This window comes from Trichosurus vulpecula, chromosome 3 (genome assembly GCF_011100635.1).
Source record: "Trichosurus vulpecula isolate mTriVul1 chromosome 3, mTriVul1.pri, whole genome shotgun sequence".
Taxonomy (NCBI): domain Eukaryota; kingdom Metazoa; phylum Chordata; class Mammalia; order Diprotodontia; family Phalangeridae; genus Trichosurus; species Trichosurus vulpecula.
This window is the reverse complement of record NC_050575.1, coordinates 48,506,355-48,529,971: the sequence shown is the minus strand read 5'-3', so window position 1 is coordinate 48,529,971 and position 23,617 is coordinate 48,506,355. Positions and strand designations below refer to the sequence as shown.

Here is a 23,617-nt window from a genome sequence, read left to right as displayed (position 1 = left end):
GAGCCTGCAGAGCCTCCCAATGGAATAATAGTGACTAAGTCCAACAGCCATCTACAGAAATTCATAACAAGCTGCCAGACCCAAACCTAGCACATGAACTTATAGACCCAGAACACCAGGTGGGCAGTGAACAGACTTCATACAGAAACACGATGTTTTGAAAGTACTGACAATCTGAGTACTGCCTGAGTGAAGAAAATAGCAAAAGGACAAAAACTCAGGTCAGAGGCCCCCAAAGAAGTGTGTGCAGAGCCCAGCACTAACATAAAGTTCAAAGTCAAGAAGTAGCCAACAACAACAACAACAAAAAAGAACCCAATCATAAAGATCTATTATGGCAACAGTGAAGATCAAGAAATAAATACAGAAGAGAATGACTTGAAAAAATCTACAAACAAAACCTCAAAGATAAATGCAGCTTGAGCATAAGTCCACCAGGAATTCCTAGAAAGATTAAAGAATTAAAGGAGCTTAAAAATTATTTTAAAAATCAAATGAGAGCAGGGGATAGGAAAAGAGGCAAGAGCTCAATAAGAAATACATGAAAGAAAACTACTTGGAATCATGGAAAAATAAACAGCTTGAAAAAAGTTACAAAACCCTTTCTGAAGAAAATAATTCCTTGAAAATTAGAATTAGTCAAATAAAAGCTACTAATATGGAGACATTAAAAATAAATTTTTTAGAGACTGGGGAGAAAACAGAAGATGTGAAATGACTCATAGGGAAAAAACTGAACTGGAAAACAGATCAAGGAGAGATAATTTAAGAACCTAAAAGCCATAAACCAGAAAAGATCCCAGTCTTAATATTTCATGAAATCATAATACATAACCATCCAGATACCTTAGAAACAAAGGGCAAAGTAGAAATTGAAAGAATCCATCAATCACCTCCTGAAAGAATCCCCAAAATGAAAACTCCCAGGAATATTATAGCCAAAATCCAAAATTCCTGTGTCAAGGAAAAAATATGGCAAGCGAACAGAAAGAAAGAATTCAAATATTGAAAAGACAGTCAAGGTAACACAAGATTTAGCAGCCACCACTATAAAAAAAAAAGCAGAAATCTTGTAAGGATGTAAGCTTACAACCAAATATGCCCTACCCAGCAAAGCTGAGTATAATCTTACAGGGGGGGAAATGATTTTTTTAACAAAATAGAGGACTTCCAAGTATTCCTGTTGAAAAAACCAGAGCTAAGTAGAAAATTTGACATACAAACGATAGCGGTCAAATGAAGCATAAAAACACACGTTAAGAAATCATAAAGGACTAAACAAAGTTAAATTGTTTACATTCTTATTTGGGGAGATGATGCATGTAGCCCCTTAGAACTCTATCATCATCAGAGATCATCAAGGGAGTCTAATTACACAGAGAGCCTGAGTGATTCTGTTATGTTCTGATAATCTCAAAAGAAGAATGGAAAGAGGAATGCACTAGAGAAAAAGGAAGAAGAGAGAAAGAATGGGGGCAAATAAGGCACACAAAGAGGAGTTTATATGACAAAAGGAGGGAATGTAAGGGAGCAAATGACACTTAAACTTCACTCTTATCTGAATTGGGTAAAGGAGGGAAGAACACACATACGCATACTTGGACACAGAAATCCATGTTACTCAACAGAAAAATAGGAGTGAAAGAATTTAAAAGGGAAGAAATAAGAGAGAAAGTAAACTAAGGGAGGCATTAGTCAGACAGAAAATTCACTCTTAAAGAGGAGATGAGGGAAGAGAAGAAAAAGTATAAGAGTAAAGGATGAAGAGAAATAAACAGCAAATCATTACTGTGAATGTGTATGGAATAAACTCATCCATAAAATGGAAGAGGATAGTAAAATAAATTAGAAACCAGAATCCAACAATATATTAGTTACAAGAAATGCAATTGAAACAAATATACACAGAGAATTGAAATTGGAGCAGAAATTGATGAAATTTTAAAAAGGCAGGGTTAGCAATAATCATCTCAAACAAAGCAAAAGCAAAATGATAGTAAGGGACCTCAACTGACAGCTCTCATATACATATATATACATATATATATATGAAACTAAAGTATAAACAAGAAAGAAACTATCTACATGAATAGAATTTTAGAAAAGTTAGGTCTGATAGACCTCTGGAGAGTACTGAATGTCAACAGAAATGTATATACCTGTTTCTCAACTGTCCATGGCATAATACCCCAAAATGACCATGCATTAGGATTTTAAAACTTCACAAACAAATGCAGAAATATTAAATGCATCTTTTACAGGCCATAATGTAGTAAAAATCATTTTAAAGGGCCTTAGAAGCAAATATTAAAAATTAATTGGAAACCAAAAAACTTAATCCTAAAGAAAGGGTGTTTCAAAGAACCATCAAAGAAACAACTTTGAGGATGCAGATAAAGCAGTACTTAAGAGGATATCTATTTTTAAATGAAAGTTTAGATCAAAAATTGAACATAAAACTTTAAAAAACCAACAAATTAAAAACTCACAATTAAACAATAAAGTAGAAATCCTGAAAAATCAAAGGAGATAGTAACAAAAAGTAAAATATGCATATATACATACATACACACATACATATATTAAACTAATAAATAAAATCAAGAGCTTTTTTAAAGAAAGTATAAAATAGATAAGCCATTAAATAATTTGATTGAAAAAGAAAGAGAAAAACATTACAAGTATCAAAAATGAAAAAGAAAAAATAAACAAAAGAAATTATTAGGAACTATTTTGCCCAACTGTATCTCAATAAAACTGACCCTCTAACTGAAATGGATGAATACTTACAAAAATATAAGTTAAAAAAAGAGAAATTTCATTTAACTACATATAGTATAAAATATTTAGGAATCTACCTGCCAAGACACATACAGAAACTACATGAAAGTGATTGCAAATGCTTTTTTGTTTGTTTGTTTGTTTTGTTTTGAGGGGGGAAGGCAGAGCAATTGGGGTTAAGTGACTTGCCCAAGATCACACAGCTAGTAAGTGTGTCAAGTGTCTGAGACCGGATTTGAACTCAAGTCCTCCTGACTCCAGGGCTGGTGCTCTACTCACTGTGCCACCTAGTTGCCCCAATTGCAAACACTTTTCACACAGAAGTAAATTAATTAGAGAAATATTAATTGCTCATGAGTAGGCTGAGCTAATATTTAAAAAATAAAAATGCTACCTAAAGTAAGTTATTCAGTTCATTTACAATCAAATTATTAAAGAATTTCTTTATAATGCTAGAAAAAAATAACAATTTATCTGGGGGAACAAAAGTAATCAGAAGGGGGGAAATGGGAAGGAGAGGAACTAAGCAGTACCAGATCTCAAACAACGCTATAAAGCTATAATCATCAAAACAATTTGGTACTGGATAAGAAATAGAGAGGTTGTTAAGTGGAACAGATTTGGTACACAATATAAAAAAACTAAGCACAGTAACCTAATGTTTGATAAAACCCCAAATCCCAGTTATTGAGACAAGAACTCACTATTCAATGACACCTGTAGGGATACCTGGAAAGTAGTCTGGCAAAAACCAAAAACCTAGATACAAATTGATATCTCATACTGTATGCCAAGGTAAGCTCAAAATGGGTACATGATTTAAACAAAAAGAGTAACACCATAAGCAAATTAATGGAGGATGGAAGAAATTATTTGTCAGATCTATAGAGAAGGGAAGATTTTGTGATCAAACAAGAAACAAACGTTTCATGGGAGGTAAAATGGACAATTTTGATTACATAAAATTTAAAATATTTTGCACAGATGAAAACAATGCAGCTAAAGTTAGAAGAAAAAACAGGTAAATTGCAGAGTGGGAAGGGATCTTTGCAGTGGGTTTCTCTCTTAAAGATCTCATCTAAGATGTAAAAGGAACTGAGTCAAATTTATAAATCTTTCTCCCTGTGATTTCCGTCTTTTGGTTGTAACCAAATCAAAATCAAAATCAAAGTCAAAATCATGGAACCAATCAAAATAAGTCTACCCCATTGCAGCAAAACTTCAAATACTTAAAGACATACATCTTGTCACCTTACAAATCTTATTTTCTAAAGGCTAAACTTGGTCTTCTTAAAATATATTGATCACCTCCAGAAATGCCCCATCTTCTTAATCCCTTCCAAAAAATTCTGTCCAGAACTGAATGCAGTATTTCATCTGTGATCTACAGCAGAGGACACTAGTATTATCCCTTTTAAGCACATATAGTCAGTAGAATGTATGCTCCTTCAGAAGAGTATCCCTTCTGTTTTGTTATCATTAGCTCTTAACATCATGCCATCCACACAGTTGACACTTAATAAATGCTTGTTAAATTGAAACAATTGAATATCCTATCAATGTGGCCCAATATCATGCACCCCTGCCCCACATATTCAACAATCCACCTACTAGCCCCTCTTCTGCCTCCTCCCTTCCCAAAATCTTCTCTAAAATGGTGGGGGGGTGTGCAGGGGGGAGAATTAGAAGTGCCCCAGGATATCTGTGTTTGCAATATCCAAGCAAGCACTGTACAGATTGCTTACAACAGAGGAATTCCATGTCTAAAGGAACTTTAGACAAAAGCTCTCCATTCCATCTTTTGCATAATTGCCAAAATATCTTCCTAATGCCCAGGTATTATCATAACAGTCTTGCTCAAAAACCTTCAGGAACTCCCTATTGCTGAGAAGAAAAAGCACAACCAACTTCTTAACCTGGCATATAAATTTCTCCCAAATCTGGCTCTATTCTAACTTCCTCATCTGATCAAAGAATCAAAAATGTAGGGCTGGCAAGGGCCTTAGAGGTCATCTAGTTCAACCCATGCATCTTACAAATGAGGAAACTGAGGCCCATGGAGGTTAAATGGTCACATAAGTAGTAAGAAGTAAAATGGATATTTGAACCCAGTTCCTCTAACTAAACATTCAGAGCTTTTTCTACTGCACCCCTCAGTCTCTTGTTTTATACTCTTCCCTTTCAGTACTCTATGTCTTTATTAGCCAGCCCCCAAATTTGCTCTACCCTCTCACCTCAGTTAATTTGGTCAAACAGCCCGGTGTTTTTAAAAGCTTCAAGGCTTGAGCCACTTTAACTGGCTCTGGGAAAGTTGATTTTTAAATTTTCTTTTTTTAAAAAAATTTTTTATTCTAGGCTTAAATATTAAAACTTAAATTCACAATAGAGGAAAGAAAAAGAAACATATTATAAACTTGAATATTGAAACTTAAATACAAAATAAGAAAAGAAAAAAAGCATGTCATGTACACAGCAGAATGTAAGAAAGTATTCAAAATATATAGCAATAAATTTCCATTTCAGGAAAGCCCGTATAATAAATACTACACATTGTATTAAAAGCTGTTCATCTTTCCTTTACTTCCTTGTAAGTTTTCTTTTGTTCTCTGCTGTGCACTTTTTACTTTGTTCTTTTCCCCCTTCCTCCCCACCCCTGCTACAAAAGCTACAATTAAGCATACATATATTTAGAGATAGAGATAGAAATGTACACATACATACACACATACATACATAGACATATACTTCCTCTGACAAATTCAACTCCTGATCTTTGTTTTTTTGTTTGTGCATATCTCTTATTTCCTATGCCCCCTTACTCCTCTACTTTACTTCTACCCTTCTACTTGCCTCCCTGTTACTTAACCAACCCCCCCCCCCAGGGATCCATGCTTTATCCTCCCATTCCCATTAATCTAAAACACCCTTCTATATGCCCCTTTAGCCTATTCCCTCACCTTCCCCTCTAGAGATCCCTCCTTTCTCCTCTCCCCACCTTAGCATTTTATTTCTTTCTGAATTTAGAAGACTCTTATACTCTTCTGTATATAGATGTATTGTTCCCTCTTGAACCCATTCCCAATAGAAGTAGTTTTCCAGAAGTAACAGCCCTCCTTCCCCATATAATTCCTTTGTATTGGTTCTTCCTCTCACACCTCATTTGTATAAGATAATTACTCTTTTTAGCTGTCCTTAGTTTTACTTTTTAAAGTCATATCATACTCAGGTCTAACACAATCTTTCTCATGAACCACCACTAATAACAATCTTAGACATACATTTTACATACATAAAAAGTAAACAGTCTGTCCTTATTGAGTCCCTTGTAATTAGTCTGTGGTATATACCTTATATTTCTCTTAGCTCTTGTATATCAAATCTTCTATGAAGTTTAGAGTGTTTTTTTTAACAAAGTCCTGAAAGTCTGACAATTCATTAGATATTCATTGTTTTATTTTTCATTTAGGATTATGCTTAGCTTTGCTTGGTGTGATATTTTCCTCCAGACCCCCAGTTCTTTGCTCTTTGATATATCATGTTCAAAGGCTTGTGATCTTTTACAGTCACTACTGCTAGGTCTTGTACAATTCTAATTGTGGCAACGCCATATTTATTTTTTTTCTTGTTGCTCATAATATTTTGTCCTTGAGCTGGGGGTTTCAGAATATGACTATAATATTCCTGTGGGTTTTCCTCATAGGATCATAGGTGATCAGTAGATTTTTTTCTATTTCTATTTTCCCCTCTTGTTCTAATGCTTCAGGACAATTTCTTTAATTATTTCTTGTATTATTGTATCAAGATTTTTTTAATCATAGCTTTCAGGTAATCTGATTATTCCTGTGTTTTCTCTTCTTCATCTGTTCTCCAGATAGGTTTTTTTTCTTATAAGATGTTCCACATTCTCTTCTATTTTTTCATTCTTTATATTTTGTTTTATTATTCCTTGATCTCCTATAACTTCACTGGCTTCCCCTTGCCCAATTCTGATTTTCAAGGTATTGTTTTCTTCCTTAAGATTCTGGATCTCCTTTTCTAGTTGGTTGCCTTTTTTCATAATCTTGTTTTTCTTGGATTTTTTTTTAGGTTTTTCTCAATCTCTCTTGAGTTTTGAAGTCTTAAGTTATTCTGCGAATTCTTTTTGGGGAAGTGACCATTGGACATTACTCTTTGAGGCAGAAGAATGTTTCTTTGCTTCATTATCTTCTTTTGAAGATAAACTCCAGTTTTCTCTATTCCCATAGTAACTTTCTATGGTTGGATTCTTTCTCCTTTGCCTGCTCATTTTTTAAAATTTGAAGTGGCTTATTTTTTGTAATCTCCTCTAGTCCTGAGGTATGGAGGATGTCACCTTTGGCCTCAGATCCTCCTTCAGCACTCCCCTCTAGCTTGGAACTGAAACCAAGATCTCCAGCCTCCAGTAACAGCCAACAGCATCACCGCCCCACTGCTTCTGTACTCACTAGGTGTGTCTTGGTTCCTTCTGACCCAGGGCCATGTCTCTGCAGCCCAACTGGGTCTAGCATTGCTTGTCATCAGAGGTTCCCTCAATCTCCCCAGGCCCAACTCCCCTAACTGTCCCAGAGGTAGAAGTTCCTGTGGCTGGGACTGAGGGAGCCTCCCAACCCAGCTAACCCCAGTTTTTGCTGCTTGTTGTTTTAGTGAACCCTAGCCTGGAGGTGTTTATTTCCTGGGATTTTTCTTCAGATCTTCTCCTATTGTCCCAGGAGGACCCTTGTTTTGCCCCTACTTTCGTTTATTTTTACCACTCTATGTTCACCCTGAGGTGCTATTTTATCACTTTTCTGGGGGAAAATCTTGAGAGCTTAGAATTTTCCAACCTATTCCCCCATCTTCCCAGAATCCTCTCTATTTTTTAATTTTCAGTATGAACATTTATACCCTGGGAATTAGCAAACACTACAAATCAAGGCTTGATTTATTGCTTTGTTGATTGTCTAAACTTAAGAATGTGATGGAGAAAATGTTAATAATTGAAATTTAATTTAATAGTGTTTAGAGAATTGTACGTTTAAAGAGCCACTTGTTCAACATTTACCAGCACACCCCTGCATCAAGACCCCCCCTCAAATGTGACTTTCTACATGAAACCTTTCCCAGTCTCCCTTTTTTCTCCTCTAAGCTTTTATAAAACATTTTGTATCTTTTGTATATTATTTTTATATTATAGTGATTTATGACTTCTCCAATTAGATATTTAATAAATATTTGGTGAATAGAATTTAATTTCCTCCCCCAGAAGCCCACAGTGGCAAGCCTGGAGGAGAATCAATGCTGGAAAGTTGACTTAATCTAAATGAAGACCATAGATTTGACCCATGCTTTCATATATTCACTTGGGGAGAATTGGTCTCCAGGTTAACTAGTTCCCAGTTCAACATTATCCAGGATGCAATATTTGTGGAAAGGCTAAACCTAGACCAATCCAGAAGAAAGAGGACTTGAAAAGCCTGTTCCCAGGTGTTCCTGCGAAAACTACTTTCCCCTCCTCCTCCATCTCCAACTCCATCATCATCATCATCATACCTCCAAGTTTTCCCCCCCCACAACTTTCCTCAGCCCTCCCTAATTTATTATATTGTTTCTCCTACCACAATCTCCCCCAGGCCTCTATCTTGAATCTCCTTCCTGCTACCCTTTCACTCAAACTCAGTCTCCCTACCCCTTTCCAACCATCTTTCACCCATATTGCTTCATTCATTAATAAAATGAACTGTCTCTGTATTTCCTCTAGGTAGAGTTCTACACCTAACATTTTTCTTAAAAAATCAAAATAGCAGGACAGTGGCATAGATGAAATAGTAGTAAAATTACCAAATGTTCTAGAACTCATCAACACACTTCATTGTATCTCATTAATGTAGCATCTGAAAGAACATACATCTAGAGCTAGAATGGACCTCAGAGATCAATTAATCTGATCCCCTCTTTTTACAGCTAAGGAAAATCAGACCCCAGAGGTTGTGACTTAGAGGTAATAGACACCTTTCTGGAAAATTCTTGTCCATATTTTCTCATAAATCTTTCACAGAATCTACCTCCTGGTCTTATATGTCAAATTCTCTTGATATTTATGGATACCTTTGGTCCATATGCTGCCCACTCAGCAATAACTGAGGTTTATTCCCCACTCTAATCACATGACTTCTACCTTACTTTCCAATGATACATTACTCTAAAGACATCTGTTATGCTTTTTTTTTCCCTCATATATTTATCAGACTACTTATGCCATAATTGGCAACCCACAATTAGGACCCTATACAAAGCTAAATCCTAGAGACTAATGGCATAAAACCAAAAAATTTTAATGAATTTATCAACCCTGAAAATAAATGACCAAAGAACCTCAGAGATTGCACACCAACTGTTAACTCTGAAAAATAAAATTCCAAAGATGTCACAGCTTTATTTATTCCATTGGAAGAGGGAAATTAGACATATGTGCCAGGGTCTCCTCTATGAAGAGACTCATGGCAGTGAGGCTAAGCCTTGGCATCTAGCTGTGGCTAGATAAAGAATCAAACAGTTAAGTACTCATAGCAACAGTGATAAGACATAACAGCAACAGTGAGGCAAGGTTGCCTAGTGACAAAAAAAAATCCATTCATAGCAGGGCTTCATGACTGGGTGTGCTGGTGCTTGCTTGAGCTCAAGGATCTTCAAGTTTGTGATTTAGCTTCAGCAGAGTTTATTAAGAGGGTGAGCACAAAGGATTGTTGTTACACCAAGCTCAGGGCACAGTTTTCTTGGTGGGCCTTAACTCTGGAAAATAGGGTGTGTCCTAATAGTAAAAAAAGACAAATAAAAAGAAGAGTGGTCCTGAGATGAGGGTCCTGACAAATTCAAGGATACTGTGGAACTTCTGGCAATAATGAAACCTGTGGGACTACTGCTGTACAAGGATAGTTTAAGTTTACTAGTGTGAGATTCCCATCTATGAAGAGTTCTAGGGGAAGGGAGGAAACCATGTGGGCATGGTATATTTGTGCAATTGTTAGCAATTAACCCATCAGGCAATAAAAATTCATTAGAATAGACTTCTGATGCTGGAGATCATGATGGGCATGATGGTACAAAACCTGGTCTATGGGTGTGTTTGTGATAGCAGAAATGAGTGAAAAGGAATGGCTGAGTTTGAAAGAGAGAGAGGAGAGTAGATATGTAGGAGGAAGTGCTTCCAAGAGTGGGTCCTCAAAGACAATTCTGTGTTTAAAATGTATGATGGCAGAAGGATATCCAAATGTGGACTTTCAAAGCCAATCCTATGTTCAGTTGGTGGAGAGACATGTTACCTCGGTCCTAGTGTTCAATCTCATGGATTGATATAAGCATTTTAGGAGCTATGATGACCAAGCCTTAGCAGATAGGAATATCTGGTTCGCACAATTTTGAACCCTCTGTAGTCTTGCCATAGGAGAGAAAATATTCAGAGAGAATCTAAAAGGCCAAGAGTCTAGACATGAATATAGTGACATGGTAGAAAGAATATTGATTGTGGAGTCATTTAAAATCTTTCTTCTGATGCTTATTACCTTGTGAATGGTGTGGTGATGGCTGATGGAGCACCTGTGTTTTCTTGGTGTTAATTATTAGGCCAAAATTAGCACAAATAGCAGAGAACTGATCCATACTTTGTTGCATCTTAGCTTCAGAGGCTGCATTGAGTGCACAATCATCTGCAAACAGAAAATCATGCACCAACACTCCCTCCACTTTGGTCTTGGCTTGTAGCCTTTTCAAGTTGAAGAATTTACCATCAGTGCAGTAGATGACCTTCATACCTATATCATTAAGGCAGAATTCATGACTTCAAAGATAACCATAAATATGCCTACATGGTCCAGAATTGCAGGATATAAGGAATTCTCTAAGTAAAAGGCAGAAGAGTTAAAGCATTTATTGAAACTCAAAAGTAGCAGACCCACGGACCAGTGTCCCCAGTTTGACATCCTGGCAAGAACCTTCCAAAATCAGTATGCCCATCTCACAATAGTGACCAGGAGGCCACAGAAAAACATTATGGCAGCAAACCAAGCCATACTGGTGCTTCCCCCCAATGCCAGGGCCCTCCAGCAAGAAGACCACCCACTGGCCTCAAGCCCCTGAGTCTCCAGTCTCCACGAGGGTCAGTCCTGCCTTTTTGTAGCTCCTGCTGCCGTCGCCACTGCTGCTGCTTCCACCACAATTTTCAAGCTGTATTCCAGCTACCCGACTGCTTCCTCTCTCCTTCAGCTCTTAACTGTTCTCACCAACTGCCTCACCAACTACCTCTTAGCTCTGCTCCAACCATTCAGCAAGCTCCTCCCACCACAGGCTTCATGTCATCATGTGGACCAGAACTCAGGCACCTACCATTGGCTCCAGTCCTAGCCACTCCTCCCAGGACCCTGAAAGCCCTGCCACTGAAGTCCAGTGAATGGGCGGGAAAGATCTTCCCATTCACTGATTGCCTTTACAATGCCTTGTAGCAACAATCTGCTAGCAGCTACTGTTGCAGGGTGTAAGACCCAACAAGCCCAACAAACAAGAACACTGCCAGCACAGGTTCTTTTTATCTGCTTTACTAAGGAAAGTAACATTAAGGGGTTAACAATCTTACTTTAATCCAACATACAAATATCATTCACAGTTCAGGAGGAAAAGCCAGCAACCTCAACTACAGAGCAAATACAAACAAATTACAAACATACATTATAAGCAGACCAAATACCATTCATAGTTACTAAGGAAACATCAACATCTGTTGACAAGCCGAGAAGCTCTTAACAACGGCTGGCCCAGAGTCACTCTTCCAGTGACTGAGAGCTCCAAAGGAGAACACCAACCTCTGGGTTTATATATCTTGTTCAGAGTCAAAAGTGAGTCACACATTTGACTCACCCACGTGCCCTGAAAGCATCACGAACCCGGGGCTCAAACCCACGCAGATTTTCCCTTGAGACAAGGAGGTCATCAAAGACTCCTAATTTAATCAAATAAACTAAGGCCAAACTCTTCAAAGGCACTTGATTAAGTGCTAAAAACCCATCTTAATTACTGATACATGCCTATGGCTCCCTACATGGAACCATCAGTTACAGCAAATGGAGAAGTTTTGAATGCTGTGGATAAGTTCACTTACCTCGGTAGTATACTTTCCAGGGATGTACACATTGATAATGAGGTTGACACATGCATTGCCAGAGCTAGCTAAGTGTTTGGGAGGCACCAAAGAAAAGTATGGGAGAGAAGAGGTGTTAGACTGACTGCCAAACTGAAGGTCTACAGAGCCATTGTGCTGAATTCATTGTTGTATGCCTGTGAAACCTAGACAGTCTACCAGCGCCATGCCAGGAAATTGAATTGCTTCCATTTGAATTGTCTTAGGAAGATTCTGAAGATCACCTGGCAGGATAAGGTACCAGACACGGAGGTCTTTACTGGAACTAAACTGCCAAGCATTCAGACTCTGCTTCAGAGAGCACAACTCTGATGGGCTGGCCATGTTGTTCGAATGCAAAACTTACGCTTGCCAAAAAGACTATTTTATGGAGAACTCACACAAGCCCTCACATGGTGGTCAGAAGAAGCAATACAAGGATACTCTCAAGGTCTCTCTCAAGAATTTTGGAATTGATTGTGTGACATGGGAGATACTGGCACAGGACTGCTCAGCATGGCATTCCCACATCAGAGAAGGTGCTGTACTCTATGAGCAAAGCAGAATTGAAACAGCTCAAAGGCAACACAGGATGCGCAAGTTTGGAGTATGCACCCCAAATGTTCACATGGACTATTTGTGCCCAACCTGTGGTAGTTCTTCTGAGCTCGTATCAGCCTGATCAGCCACAGTCAAACACATTGAATCTTGACTCAAGCATGTCATTTTGGTCCTCTTCAAGAAAGAAGGACAACAACCAACCAACAACTATTACCTTTGTGACCTTGGAAAAGTCATTTAACCTCCTTGGACTTTAATTTTATCTTGAGAGTATTGGACTAGATGTTCTCCATCATCCCCAACATCAATAAATCTGTTATCCTCTCCTTAGCATGGGATTGACTAATTTACTCAATCAAGTCACCTCATCCCCACTTAAAGAAATTATGATTCCCTGGTAACTTAACCAATCAGTTAATCATGGGCTATATAATATAAGCAAGTATTTGATTGCTGAAAAGCCTTAGAACTTGTATAATATTGCACATGAATCATCTTGTTGGTAAGCAAAATGGCCTTTGTTTTTTTTGAGTAACTCAGTGTATTTCATTAAGCCTTACTAGGTGCTGCGCCCCAGGCCCAGAGCCCTATTAGGTGTGGAACCTATGTGGGTACGGATTGGTGACTGGGGTGGGGCCCAAGGTGGGGCTGGCTAAGGGGAGGTGTTAACTCCAGAGCTATGCTCTATTGGGTGTTAACCTAATCTATGTGGATGTGAACCTCCCAAGGTCCTAAGGGGAGGGGCCAACTCAAGAACCAATCACTCACCTTCCTGGCCTCAGACACTTAGTAGCTGTATAACTTAAAGTGAGCAAGTCATTTAACCCTGTTTGCTTCAGTTCCTCATCTGCAAAATAAGCCAGGGAAGGAAATGGCAAACCATTACAGTATTCCTGCCAAGAAAACCCCAAATGAGAATACGGAGAGTTGGACATGACTGAAAATGACAACAACAACAACTTCTTGATTTTAGGTCCTATGCCCTAATCCACAGTGCTGCCTCTCAGGATGACACCTGCCCTGCTGACTTCACTGTGAGTTCATTTTTGTGTGCACTCCCTCTGACAGAAGTTTAACTCCTGGGTATTTCAGTTGAGAGTCTCTAAAAGTTTTGCTATGAGTTAAAAATGGCCAATCTGGCGATGAACTTTTCTTTACCTGTCTAGAATAGTCATCAGACCATAGAAATATACAATCCATCACTGGACCTGTACTTGAAGTCTTTCCAGCATGGTAGGACCTGCCAGAGTTTATATTCCACTGCTATGGGACTGGAATTTGAGAAGCCAGGGTCACATTCACAACAAAATGAAATATTGACTTAAGATTTTAATAGAGATAATGTACATATATGTTTTTCCTTATTACTTCACCTCATGTTTCACTTGCTGAGCTTAACTCCCACTTTGATTAAATACTTAATATTACTCTACTTGCCACCCCTCTTCCTCCTCCTCACTAATTGCAATTATTTCTCACTAATACTAACTGTTGTCAACTGCTTTCCTCATATGGTTGCCAATCACAAAGCACCAGTAAGCCCAATGAACCAATAAGCCTCTCCTTCCCCTAAGGGTCAAGCATACCCACCAGGGCAAGTCCCCAGCTCCCCCTCAGTAGTGAAAATAAGTTATATTACCTTAATAAAAATATTAAGAATAAGTTTGTCAACTTAGCATAATCAATTCCATTTTGTTTTGAGCTTCCATTTTGTGACTGAATTATTTTGAGTAAGTTATTTTCCTACAATTTTTTTTTCCAAAAAGGTGGTATGACCTAGGTAAGCAACATGTGCATGTTCATAAACAACTCATAAGCACATGTGACTCTCTGTGAATAAACATATGGTGGACAGGCCACCAATTAAAATATTACAAAAAACTTTATCAGTTGCTTATGTAATAAATTACTAATCAAATTATGTGGTAAAATAATAATTATAGATAACATTTATCTAGTGCTCACTATGTGTCAGGCACAATTCTAAATGCTTTACAATTATTATCTCATTTGTTCCTCAACAACCCTGAGAGGTAATGGTACTATTAACACTATTTTACAGATGAAGAAATTGAAGCAAAGAGGTGTGGTGTTAATGTGATTAAAGATCTTCCCCACCCATTAATCCTATTAACAGGTCTCAGGTAGAGCTAGTAAAGGGAAGCTTGATTAGGAGAGGCTTGTTTATAGGAAGGCCCACACCTTTTGTTAATTAGATCATGAGAATTGTGAAGCCCTCGGACTCTAAAAAGAGTATATTCACACACACACACACACACATATATATATATATGTATATATATATGTGTGTGTGTGTGTATTATATGTATATATATATATATATATATATATATATATATATAAGCGCTCTCTCTCAGAACTTTGGGAGAGGGCTCAGGCAAGCAGACAGCTAGGATTTGTGAGTGTTTACAGGGAGGCCCCAGCAGAGGGGAAGGTTATGGGATGGCTTGGCTTCCTGCTGTGATATTGTGTTTTAAGTTCCTTGCTGTTATTATAAATTTGGCTTACTGGTTTTGGGATGTAATTGCTGCTATGTTGAATTGAAGTTATTTGTTTTGAGATTTGATCTCTGGTGTCTGAATAAATGTTTTACTTCTTCTGCCTTCTATATAGAGAGTCTCTTATATTCTGTGATATAGAACTATACAGGCATATTCAAGGTCACCATCGATATTGTGACACTTGTTTTACTGATACAAGAGAGAGTAAGTGATTTGCCCAGGGTCACACAGCTTGTAAGTATCTGAGTCTGAATTTGAACTCAAGTCTTCATAACACCAGGCCTAGTGTTCTAAGTACCTTGCCCTGGTAATCAAATTAGGAACTTCCATACCTTATACTATTAAAAAAATAACCAAGAGGGGCCCTAGCCATTAGCTTGTTTCTGGGGACAGGCTTCTGTGTTCCTATGCTCTTCACTCCATTCTCCTCTCCCCAGCACCTATTCTCTTGAGAGCAATCTTGATTAATGCAGACTTGCCAGACAACCACCATAGAAGGAGACACAGCCTTCAACTGGGCAGAGTAGGAATCTTGTTGTGAGAACTAGGTATAAAATGCTCACTGGGACATCTAGGACATACCTTACTGGTAAGGTGATGATTTGTTCTGATGTTTGCATTTTTACATATATTGATAAAGTTCGATTACAATGAGAATGGTAAGTCTATTTGGAGTTTCCATTGCACTAGTTAGTATATGTAAATTGGCTATAAGCCTGCACCTTGCATTGTACCTTCCAACAAGGTGTCACTGTCCTTGGGCCTCCACTATAACCAACTACTACCATCCCTCACTGCTTCAAACTGTGGCTATTTGTATTCCACAAAACTGGTCTTCCCCATAAAGTACCACCCCTCCTTCACTCCACCCTCACCACAAAGACCAATTCATGTAAAAGAAGAATCAGAACAAAAGGGAAAAATCACAAGAAAGAAAAAAAGAGAAAATAGTATGCTTTGCTCTGCATACAAACTCCACACTTCTTTCTCTGTATGTGGATAGCATTTTCTATCATAAGTCTTTTGAAATTGCCTTAGATCATTGTATTACTGGTAAGAGCTAAGTCTATCAAAGTTGGTCATTGCATAATGTTGCTATTACTGTGTACAATGTTCTCTTGGTTCTGTTCACTTCACTCAGCATCAGTTCATGTAAGTCTTTCCAGGTTTTCCTGAAATATGCCTGCTCAGCATTTCTTCTGTTTTTTTTTTTGGCTACTCCTTATAGATCCTGCAGTGAACAAAAGTGATATGTTCATTGAAGCTTTAACTTTTAACTAGCTTTAACTTTTTGCTACAAATCTAACATTCTCACCCATCATTGCTCCAGAACCACTGTAAACCTTCATTTGTGAAAAATTCATTGACTTTAAGATATATATATATTCCCCTCTTGTGTGCCCTTCCAAAGGGTGACAAAACAATAATTCTGCACACATGCTTCCTTCATAAACATATCTTACATAAAGTAACAACTGTGCCATGTTAGCAATATCAGTCGTTTCATCTAATTGAATTGCAAACTTTGAGCTGCCCTTAAGCCTGGTAAAAAGCTAATGGAATTGGTCATTACTAATTTCAGAAATTCTTTTGGAAATAGTATCATTTGACAAAAGAATTTTATGAATTTTTCCCATGAACTATTCCTGACATTTTAATAGCAGCAGGTAACATGACATCTTCTCCTATAGCATAAGGTGTTTTAGTTTTGGCAATTAAATAAGAAGTTTCATAAGCTGCAAGTAAATACTTTTTGCTGACAGTTACAAATTTCTCAAAACATTGTTTTTGTTTATTTGAAGATTTTAAAAGTCATTCAAAATATGCCTTTGGTGTATTGTGGTACATTACATTCTTGGTATTAAGATGTCATTTTAGTTTGGCTGGTTTCATGCTCTCTGCAGCCAATACTTTATTATAAATTAAGCAAAGAGATTTTTTCACACTATCATCATTATTAGAAATAAATCCGTATTGCAACAATAATTTGACATATTTTCTTTTTCCTGTCAATTTACCACAACCTGGTAGTGATGATTCTGCCAAATTGTCATCAGTACTTTTACCTCTTCTGTCTAAATTTAGCCACTTAACTATGACAGAAAAACATTTTGTCCTAAAGTATAACTAAATATTGTTAATCGTTTCTCAAATAAATGCTACCTTTAGTTTATGAAATTACATTTGTGCTTCATTTAAAAAATTGATGTTCACACTTACATACATATACAGCGGTGATGGTAGAGAAATATTATTACAGGGATTTTGTCTTTACTTACTGCAATTAAACACTTATGTTTCTGTAAAAGAAATAGATAAGAGCAATTTTTAAAATCAAACATTCTAACACAATACAATCCAAAGATATACTCATTTGATAGTTAGATGCTGAGGAATGAGGGAAATATTACAAGTCTTTATTTTCCATAATTAAATGATTATGTTTTTATAAGAGCAGAAAACTTTATACGTACAGTAAAAACACTGCAATTATAACATACAACAGTCTTGAATCTGAGCTGAGATGTTGCTGGCAGCATTTGTTGGTGTTGTATGGCATGACGACATTCTCGGTGCAGTGTGCATGTTGTGTGTTCAGAGCCAAGGCTGCAGTGAAGTCAAATGATGCAACACAAGCAAGTGCTACCAGAAACACCTCAGATTCATTATGTGTTTGATTTTTAATTGATTTTTGGTCGTTGCAAGTTCAGAAAACTTTTACTGTTGCCAGATTTTTCATGACCCCCCCACATTCATTTGTGTGACCACATGTGGGACCCACAGTTTAAGAAGCTTTGGCCTCTATTTGACTATGCCTCCCTTGGAACAAATGGGAGTTAAGTCAACCAAGATTTCAACCAATATAGATAACTCGTTCAAAACATTCCAAACTCCACAATCAAGCCCTTAGTTTCCTTCCATGGCAGTCTTCTTGTTCTTAAAATACCATGAATTGCCTAGGCAGACCCAGCCTAAACACTTGTGAATCTCAAGGCAGTTCTGGGCCCAGGTTAATCTGAAATTCCTCCGAAGTTTAATTGCTGCTTCTCTGGGACAAGGATAAGGTCTGGATGCAGAAAGATAAACTAGCAGTGTTTTCCAATTCAAATAATACTACAGACCCATAAATTACCTAAATTCCCTACTTCTGAATCAAACTAGCTCATCTGAATGGGTCAAAGGACAAGGTTTGAGACAGCAGGGAGGTAGAGGTGGGAAGACCAGAGAGCAAGAATCAGATTTTCAAGTGTTACAGATATATGACAGGGTCTTGGGAATTATATTTTCTCCAAAACTAACTTTCTGCTTCCCCAAGTTTAACCCCAACCTCCTAAAACATCAGATTTGTCTTTTACAAACCACTCAGCTCCTATATCAAAGTATTGGGGAATTAAGGAAAATTATGGGAAATTTTATTGGGGAAAATACGATAACATCAAGCTGCAACAGGCACAATTTAGCATTAACTGGAGCCAAAACAGTCCCCTCCCAAGTTCACTTGACCCATTAGATGAAATGGAGTAGAGGAGGGAAAGAAATAGGTAGTTCAGCTGCATTATCACATCTCCCTCCTCTCACTTTCACACTAACCACAAATAACAATCCTGCTACTCTCCAAGGAGGAGAATAACCTCTTTGCTCCCTCTCCTCTCCCTTAAGAGCACAGGAAAGGAAGTGCCATGCTTTCATAAACCATGTCAGTGGGAGAGAAAGATATTACAGCCTCTCATGGCAGGATGGCAGCATAGGAACCAGGGTAAGCTGCAAGTAATTTCAATGATTCTCCTAGGCATAGTTAACTAATGGGCTAATAATAATAGCCAATATTTATATAGCACTTTAAGATTTTAAAGTACTTCATAAATATCTTTTTGATCCAACAACAGCCTGGTAAGGTAGATATAATTATTATCTACACTTTACAGACTAGGAAACTGATGCTGAGAGAAGTTAAATGATTTATACACAATCACACACAGCTAGTATTTGAGGCAAGATTTGAACTCTGCTCTTTCTGACTGCAAGGCTAGCATTCTACATCTACTACTATATAATATACAGAAGCTACATAGCTATATAAGACATTAGAGCCAGCTCTCTCTCTGATTCTTCCTCCATCATTCCACAAATTACACTTCTCCCTGGCATGCTCCCAGCTCACATCTTCTGATTACAAAAGCATATAGCTTCACATTACTGGTAAAATGTAGAAGAAAAACAGAAAGGGACCCTAAATGATCTCTATCTGATACTGGAAGAAGCATGATCAGCAAGAACCTTGTAGCTGAATGAGTTGATTAATTTCTCTCCCACTTCCTTTTTCTTCTCAACTCACCAACTTCACCTGGATACCATATTATAACCTCTTATCACCTCCTCCGTCCTCTCCTTGGCTAACAAATTCATGTTGTATTAGTCCTGAAGCTATACAAGAAATATCTCCTCAATGTTAGTTTTGGGGACATATATATTAGCATATAACAGTTATAAGTGACTATCACAATTATATCATATAATACATAACACAACATAATACATGTCTTCCACACTAGAATTGTATGCAACAAGCATGAGAATATAAAGAAAAATAATATAGAATAATAGTACATATGGCAAAACTGCTATAGTACATACTGTAGACCACATAGAACTCTTGTAATACATAAGATATAACATTACATGACAGAGCTATGTATAGTAACTAAATATTGAAGTCATGTGCTATACATATACACAGTATCATACATCAGGGTTGCATGCATTAACCAAATACATAGGTCACATGTAAAAGTATAATACATATGGTGAGGGCAGGGCAAGATGGTGGAATAAAAGCAGGGACTTGTTTGAGCTCTCCCCCAAATCCCTCCAAATACCTGTAAAAAATAACTCTAATCAAATTCTAGAGCTACAGAACCCACAAAATGACAGAGTGAAACAAGTCTCCAGCCCAAGACAGCCTGGAAGGTCAAAGGGAAGGGTCTATCACATCATGCTAGGAGTGGAGCACAGCCCAGCATGGGCTGTGCCACGATAGACCAGGCTGGAGCAGACCAGGTGGAGCAGGCCTCAGGGCACTGAATCACTGGCAGCTATGGGCATTTCCAGACTTCTCAACCCACAAACCCCAAAGACAAATTAACAGATCAGTGGGAAAACTCTGTCTGACCTGGGTGAGAGAAGAACATGGTCTGGCCCCAGCCCCTGTGTGGCAGAGGTGGCTACAGCAGGGGCGGCAGCTGGTCCTGGAGCTTCAGACCCACAGAAGTTGGGGGGATCAAGGGCGTGATAGGGTGGGGGGGGGCAGGAATCTCCTTGCTGGTGCTGAAGTGGGATTCTCTTGCTGTGCCATGCTTGGATCTGGGTCGCAGTCCAGGATGGTGGTCCTGGAGTGAGGAGGAGCACTGATGTGGCAGACCTTGTGGTGTCTGTGGACAAGTCCTCCCTGCATTTCCAGAGTTGAAAGGAATGCTTGGGGTTGCTCACAGAATAGAACACAAGCCCGGAGAGTAGTAAACACCTCTCCTTGGATCATACCACTTCAGAAGAACTGAAAATTTACAGGTACCTAGAAGTAGCTCTAAAAACAGCTGCACAAAACCCCTGAAGCTTAGGACAGAGCACTCTCAGCTCTGGAAACAGAGTCATACCTTGAGAAAGAGCTTAAAAGTCAAGTAATTGGCTGGCAAAATGAGCAGATAGTGTTAAAAAAAAACTCAGACTACAGAATCTTACTTTGGTGACAAAGAAGATCAAAACATACGACCAGAAGAATTCAACAAAGTCAAAGATCCTACATCAAAAGCCTGCAAGAAAAGTATCCATTGGTCTCAGGCCATGGGAGAGCTCAAAAAGGATTTTGACAATCAAGTGAGAAAAGTAGAGGAAAAATTGTGAAAAGAAAATCATGAAAAATGAGTCAACAACTTGCTAAAGGAGACACAAAAAAATACTGAAGAAAATAACACCTTAAGAATGCCTTAAAAAGCAGAATTGGCAAAATGGAAAAGGAGGTCCAAAAGCTCACTGAAGAAAATAATTACTTAAAAATTAGAATGGAGCAAATGGAAGCTGATGACTTTTTGAGAAATCAAGAAATTATAAAAACAGAACCAGAAGAATTAAAAAATAGAAGACAATGTGAAATATTTCATTGGAAAAATAACTGATGAGGAAAATAGATCCAGGAGAGAAAATTTAAAAATTATTGAACTACCTGAAAGCCATGATTGAAAGAACAGCCTAGACATCATCTTTCAAGAAATTATCAAGGAAAGCTGCCCTGATATTCTAGAACCAGAGGGTAAAACAGAAATGGAGAGAATCCTCTTGAAAAAAATCCACAAAGGAAAACTCCTAGGAATATTGTAGACAAATTCCAGAGTTCTCAGGTCAAGGAGAAAATATTGCAAGCAGCCAGAAAGAAACAATTCAAGTATTGTGGAAACACAATCAAGATAACACAAGATCTAGCAACTTCTACATTAAGGGATCGAAGGGCTTGGAATATGATATTCTGGAGGTCAAAGGACCTAGGATTAAAACCAAGAATCACCTACCCAGCAAAACTGAGTATAATCCTTCAGGGGAAAAAATGGATTTTCAATGAAATAGAGGACTTTCAATTATTCTTGATGAAAAGACCAGAGCTGATTGTGGAAAACAATTATGAGCTGAGAAGGCTTCACCTGTCACCTCAGCAGCCCGCAGCTCCAGGAGGGGGCAGCCCTTGGTGTGTCCTGCTTCTGGCCCGTCCTGTCTGGCAGTTCAGCTGGCAGACCCCCACAGGGAGGTGGGTGGCAGCCTTGGCCCCTGCCAACATGATTCTAGGACACAGAGGAAAGCCAAAGTCCTTCTGTGCAAGGAGTTTATGGTACTGTTGGGATCCATTTCGTATTGCTGTTCAGTCGACAAGGGAAATTAAGGCTGCAGAAATGGTATACCACACTCCCTGATAAAGAGAGAAAAAAGATCACCCAAGAAATTGTACAGATGATTCTGTCTCGTGGTCAAAAGACAGGCAGTTTTGCTGATTGGAAGGACCTAAAACTTGCTTATAAAAGATATGCTAGCTTATGTTTATGTTGTGTGGTAGAAAATCAGGACATTGAATTGTTGACGCTAAAGATTGTACATTGTTATGTGGAATTACTAGACAAGCATTTTGGAAATATCTGTGAGCTGGATATTATATTTAATTTTGAAAAGGCCTATTTTACCCTTGATGAGTTTATAATTGGTGGAGAAATCCAGGAAATCTCAAAGAAAACTGCTGTCAAGGCTATAGAAGACTCTGATATGTTACAGGAGACAATGGAAGAATACATGAGCAAGCCTGCATTTTAACTGAAAAATCTACTTGACAACCCAATGATGCTGCATTTCATATATCGGCAAAACTTCAGCTGGATGTGGTTCTTTTCTGATGTGCCAGAGCCTTATGCCAAAAATAACTTAAACGGATTGTGTGTGAAACTTCTTGGATACTTTGGGATACTGTGTTCAACTAACAAGATTTAAAACTGTAGCATATTTGTAACAGGTGCATATCTATATTATTCTCTGTACATGGATTCTCTTAAAACAACCATCATTCAGTAGATTACACATTTTGTTTATACAATGATTTTACCTGCAAAGTAATAATTTTAAAATATTTTTGAGAAATGATCTATGCTGTACGCTCAAAGAACAAGTTGGTGACTATTTCGTAAAAGTTATTATGAATGTACTACCTATCTTGGACTAAAATAATACTTTTGTCTAACTAGTTCTTTTTTTATTATGATTTCATATACGTCAGATATAAAAGGTTAGTTACAAGAGAACTGTAGGCATATAACATATATATGTGTGTGTGTGTGTGTCTGTCTGTGGGTATACACATATACATGTATCCTATATATTATATATACACACATACATATATATATATATGCATAAGGCTTCAACAAATCTGCAGCCCCTCATAGCAGGCCTGACTCTCTTATCCTGAATTTCTTATTCAGGCTCAACTTTGGGGAAATAACAGCGACGACAAAAACACAGCTACCTATCGTTTAAAACAAAAATGGAATCTTCAAGAGCGGCTGTCTAGGATGAAATTGTTCTAATAGAATTTTGGCAGTCAGAATTATAAAATACATGAAGCATACCAATTTGTGTATTCACAAAAATCATAGAATTTCAAATTATAAGGGAGTGAATTGAGTGGCCTGTTAGTCCAACCTATACTCCAAACTTACTAATTTACAAGAATGTTTTTATAACTTTTTTTTACACCTCAAATGATTTGAATGACAGTGTCTATGACTTCCTTTGAAGATGTGACAAGATGATTGAGTTGGCTTCCCTAATGTACATAGTATAATATCCTGGGATTCCAATTAAACCTCGTTGTTGACTGTGGTCTCAGCACTTCTCTCTTTGGATGCACAGAGAATTCATGTCCATCAAAATGAGACATCTGCATACTCAAGTGTATGAAAGCCTCCAGTTAGAAAATATTTTGTAAATTTCAGTCATAATTTTCTAACGTCTTAGGACTTTTCCGCATTTTAGTTTGGACCTAGTGTTTTCCTTAATACCT

At 37.7% G+C, this 23,617-nt stretch overlaps 1 protein-coding gene across 1 annotated transcript; it reads left to right on the top strand.

Moving 5' to 3' along the window:
* Positions 1–17,585: 17,585 nt before the first annotated feature.
* On the top strand, positions 17,586–22,395 carry LOC118842034 (AP-1 complex subunit sigma-3-like). Its single transcript, XM_036749712.1, has 2 exons — positions 17,586–17,663; positions 21,859–22,395. The coding sequence occupies exons 1-2, from the start codon at positions 17,586–17,588 to the stop codon at positions 22,372–22,374; spliced, it is 594 nt and encodes a 197-aa protein (XP_036605607.1). The 3' UTR covers positions 22,375–22,395.
* Positions 22,396–23,617: the final 1,222 nt, after the last annotated feature.

Bases quoted from the DNA above. Each gene is read 5' to 3' on its own strand.
- LOC118842034 (XM_036749712.1), top strand. From the start codon at position 17,586: ATGACGACATTCTCGGTGCAGTGTGCATGTTGTGTGTTCAGAGCCAAG. The intron at 17,664-21,858 runs GCAAGTGCTACC...ACATGATTCTAG, and splicing joins AGTCAAATGATGCAACACAA to GACACAGAGGAAAGCCAAAG.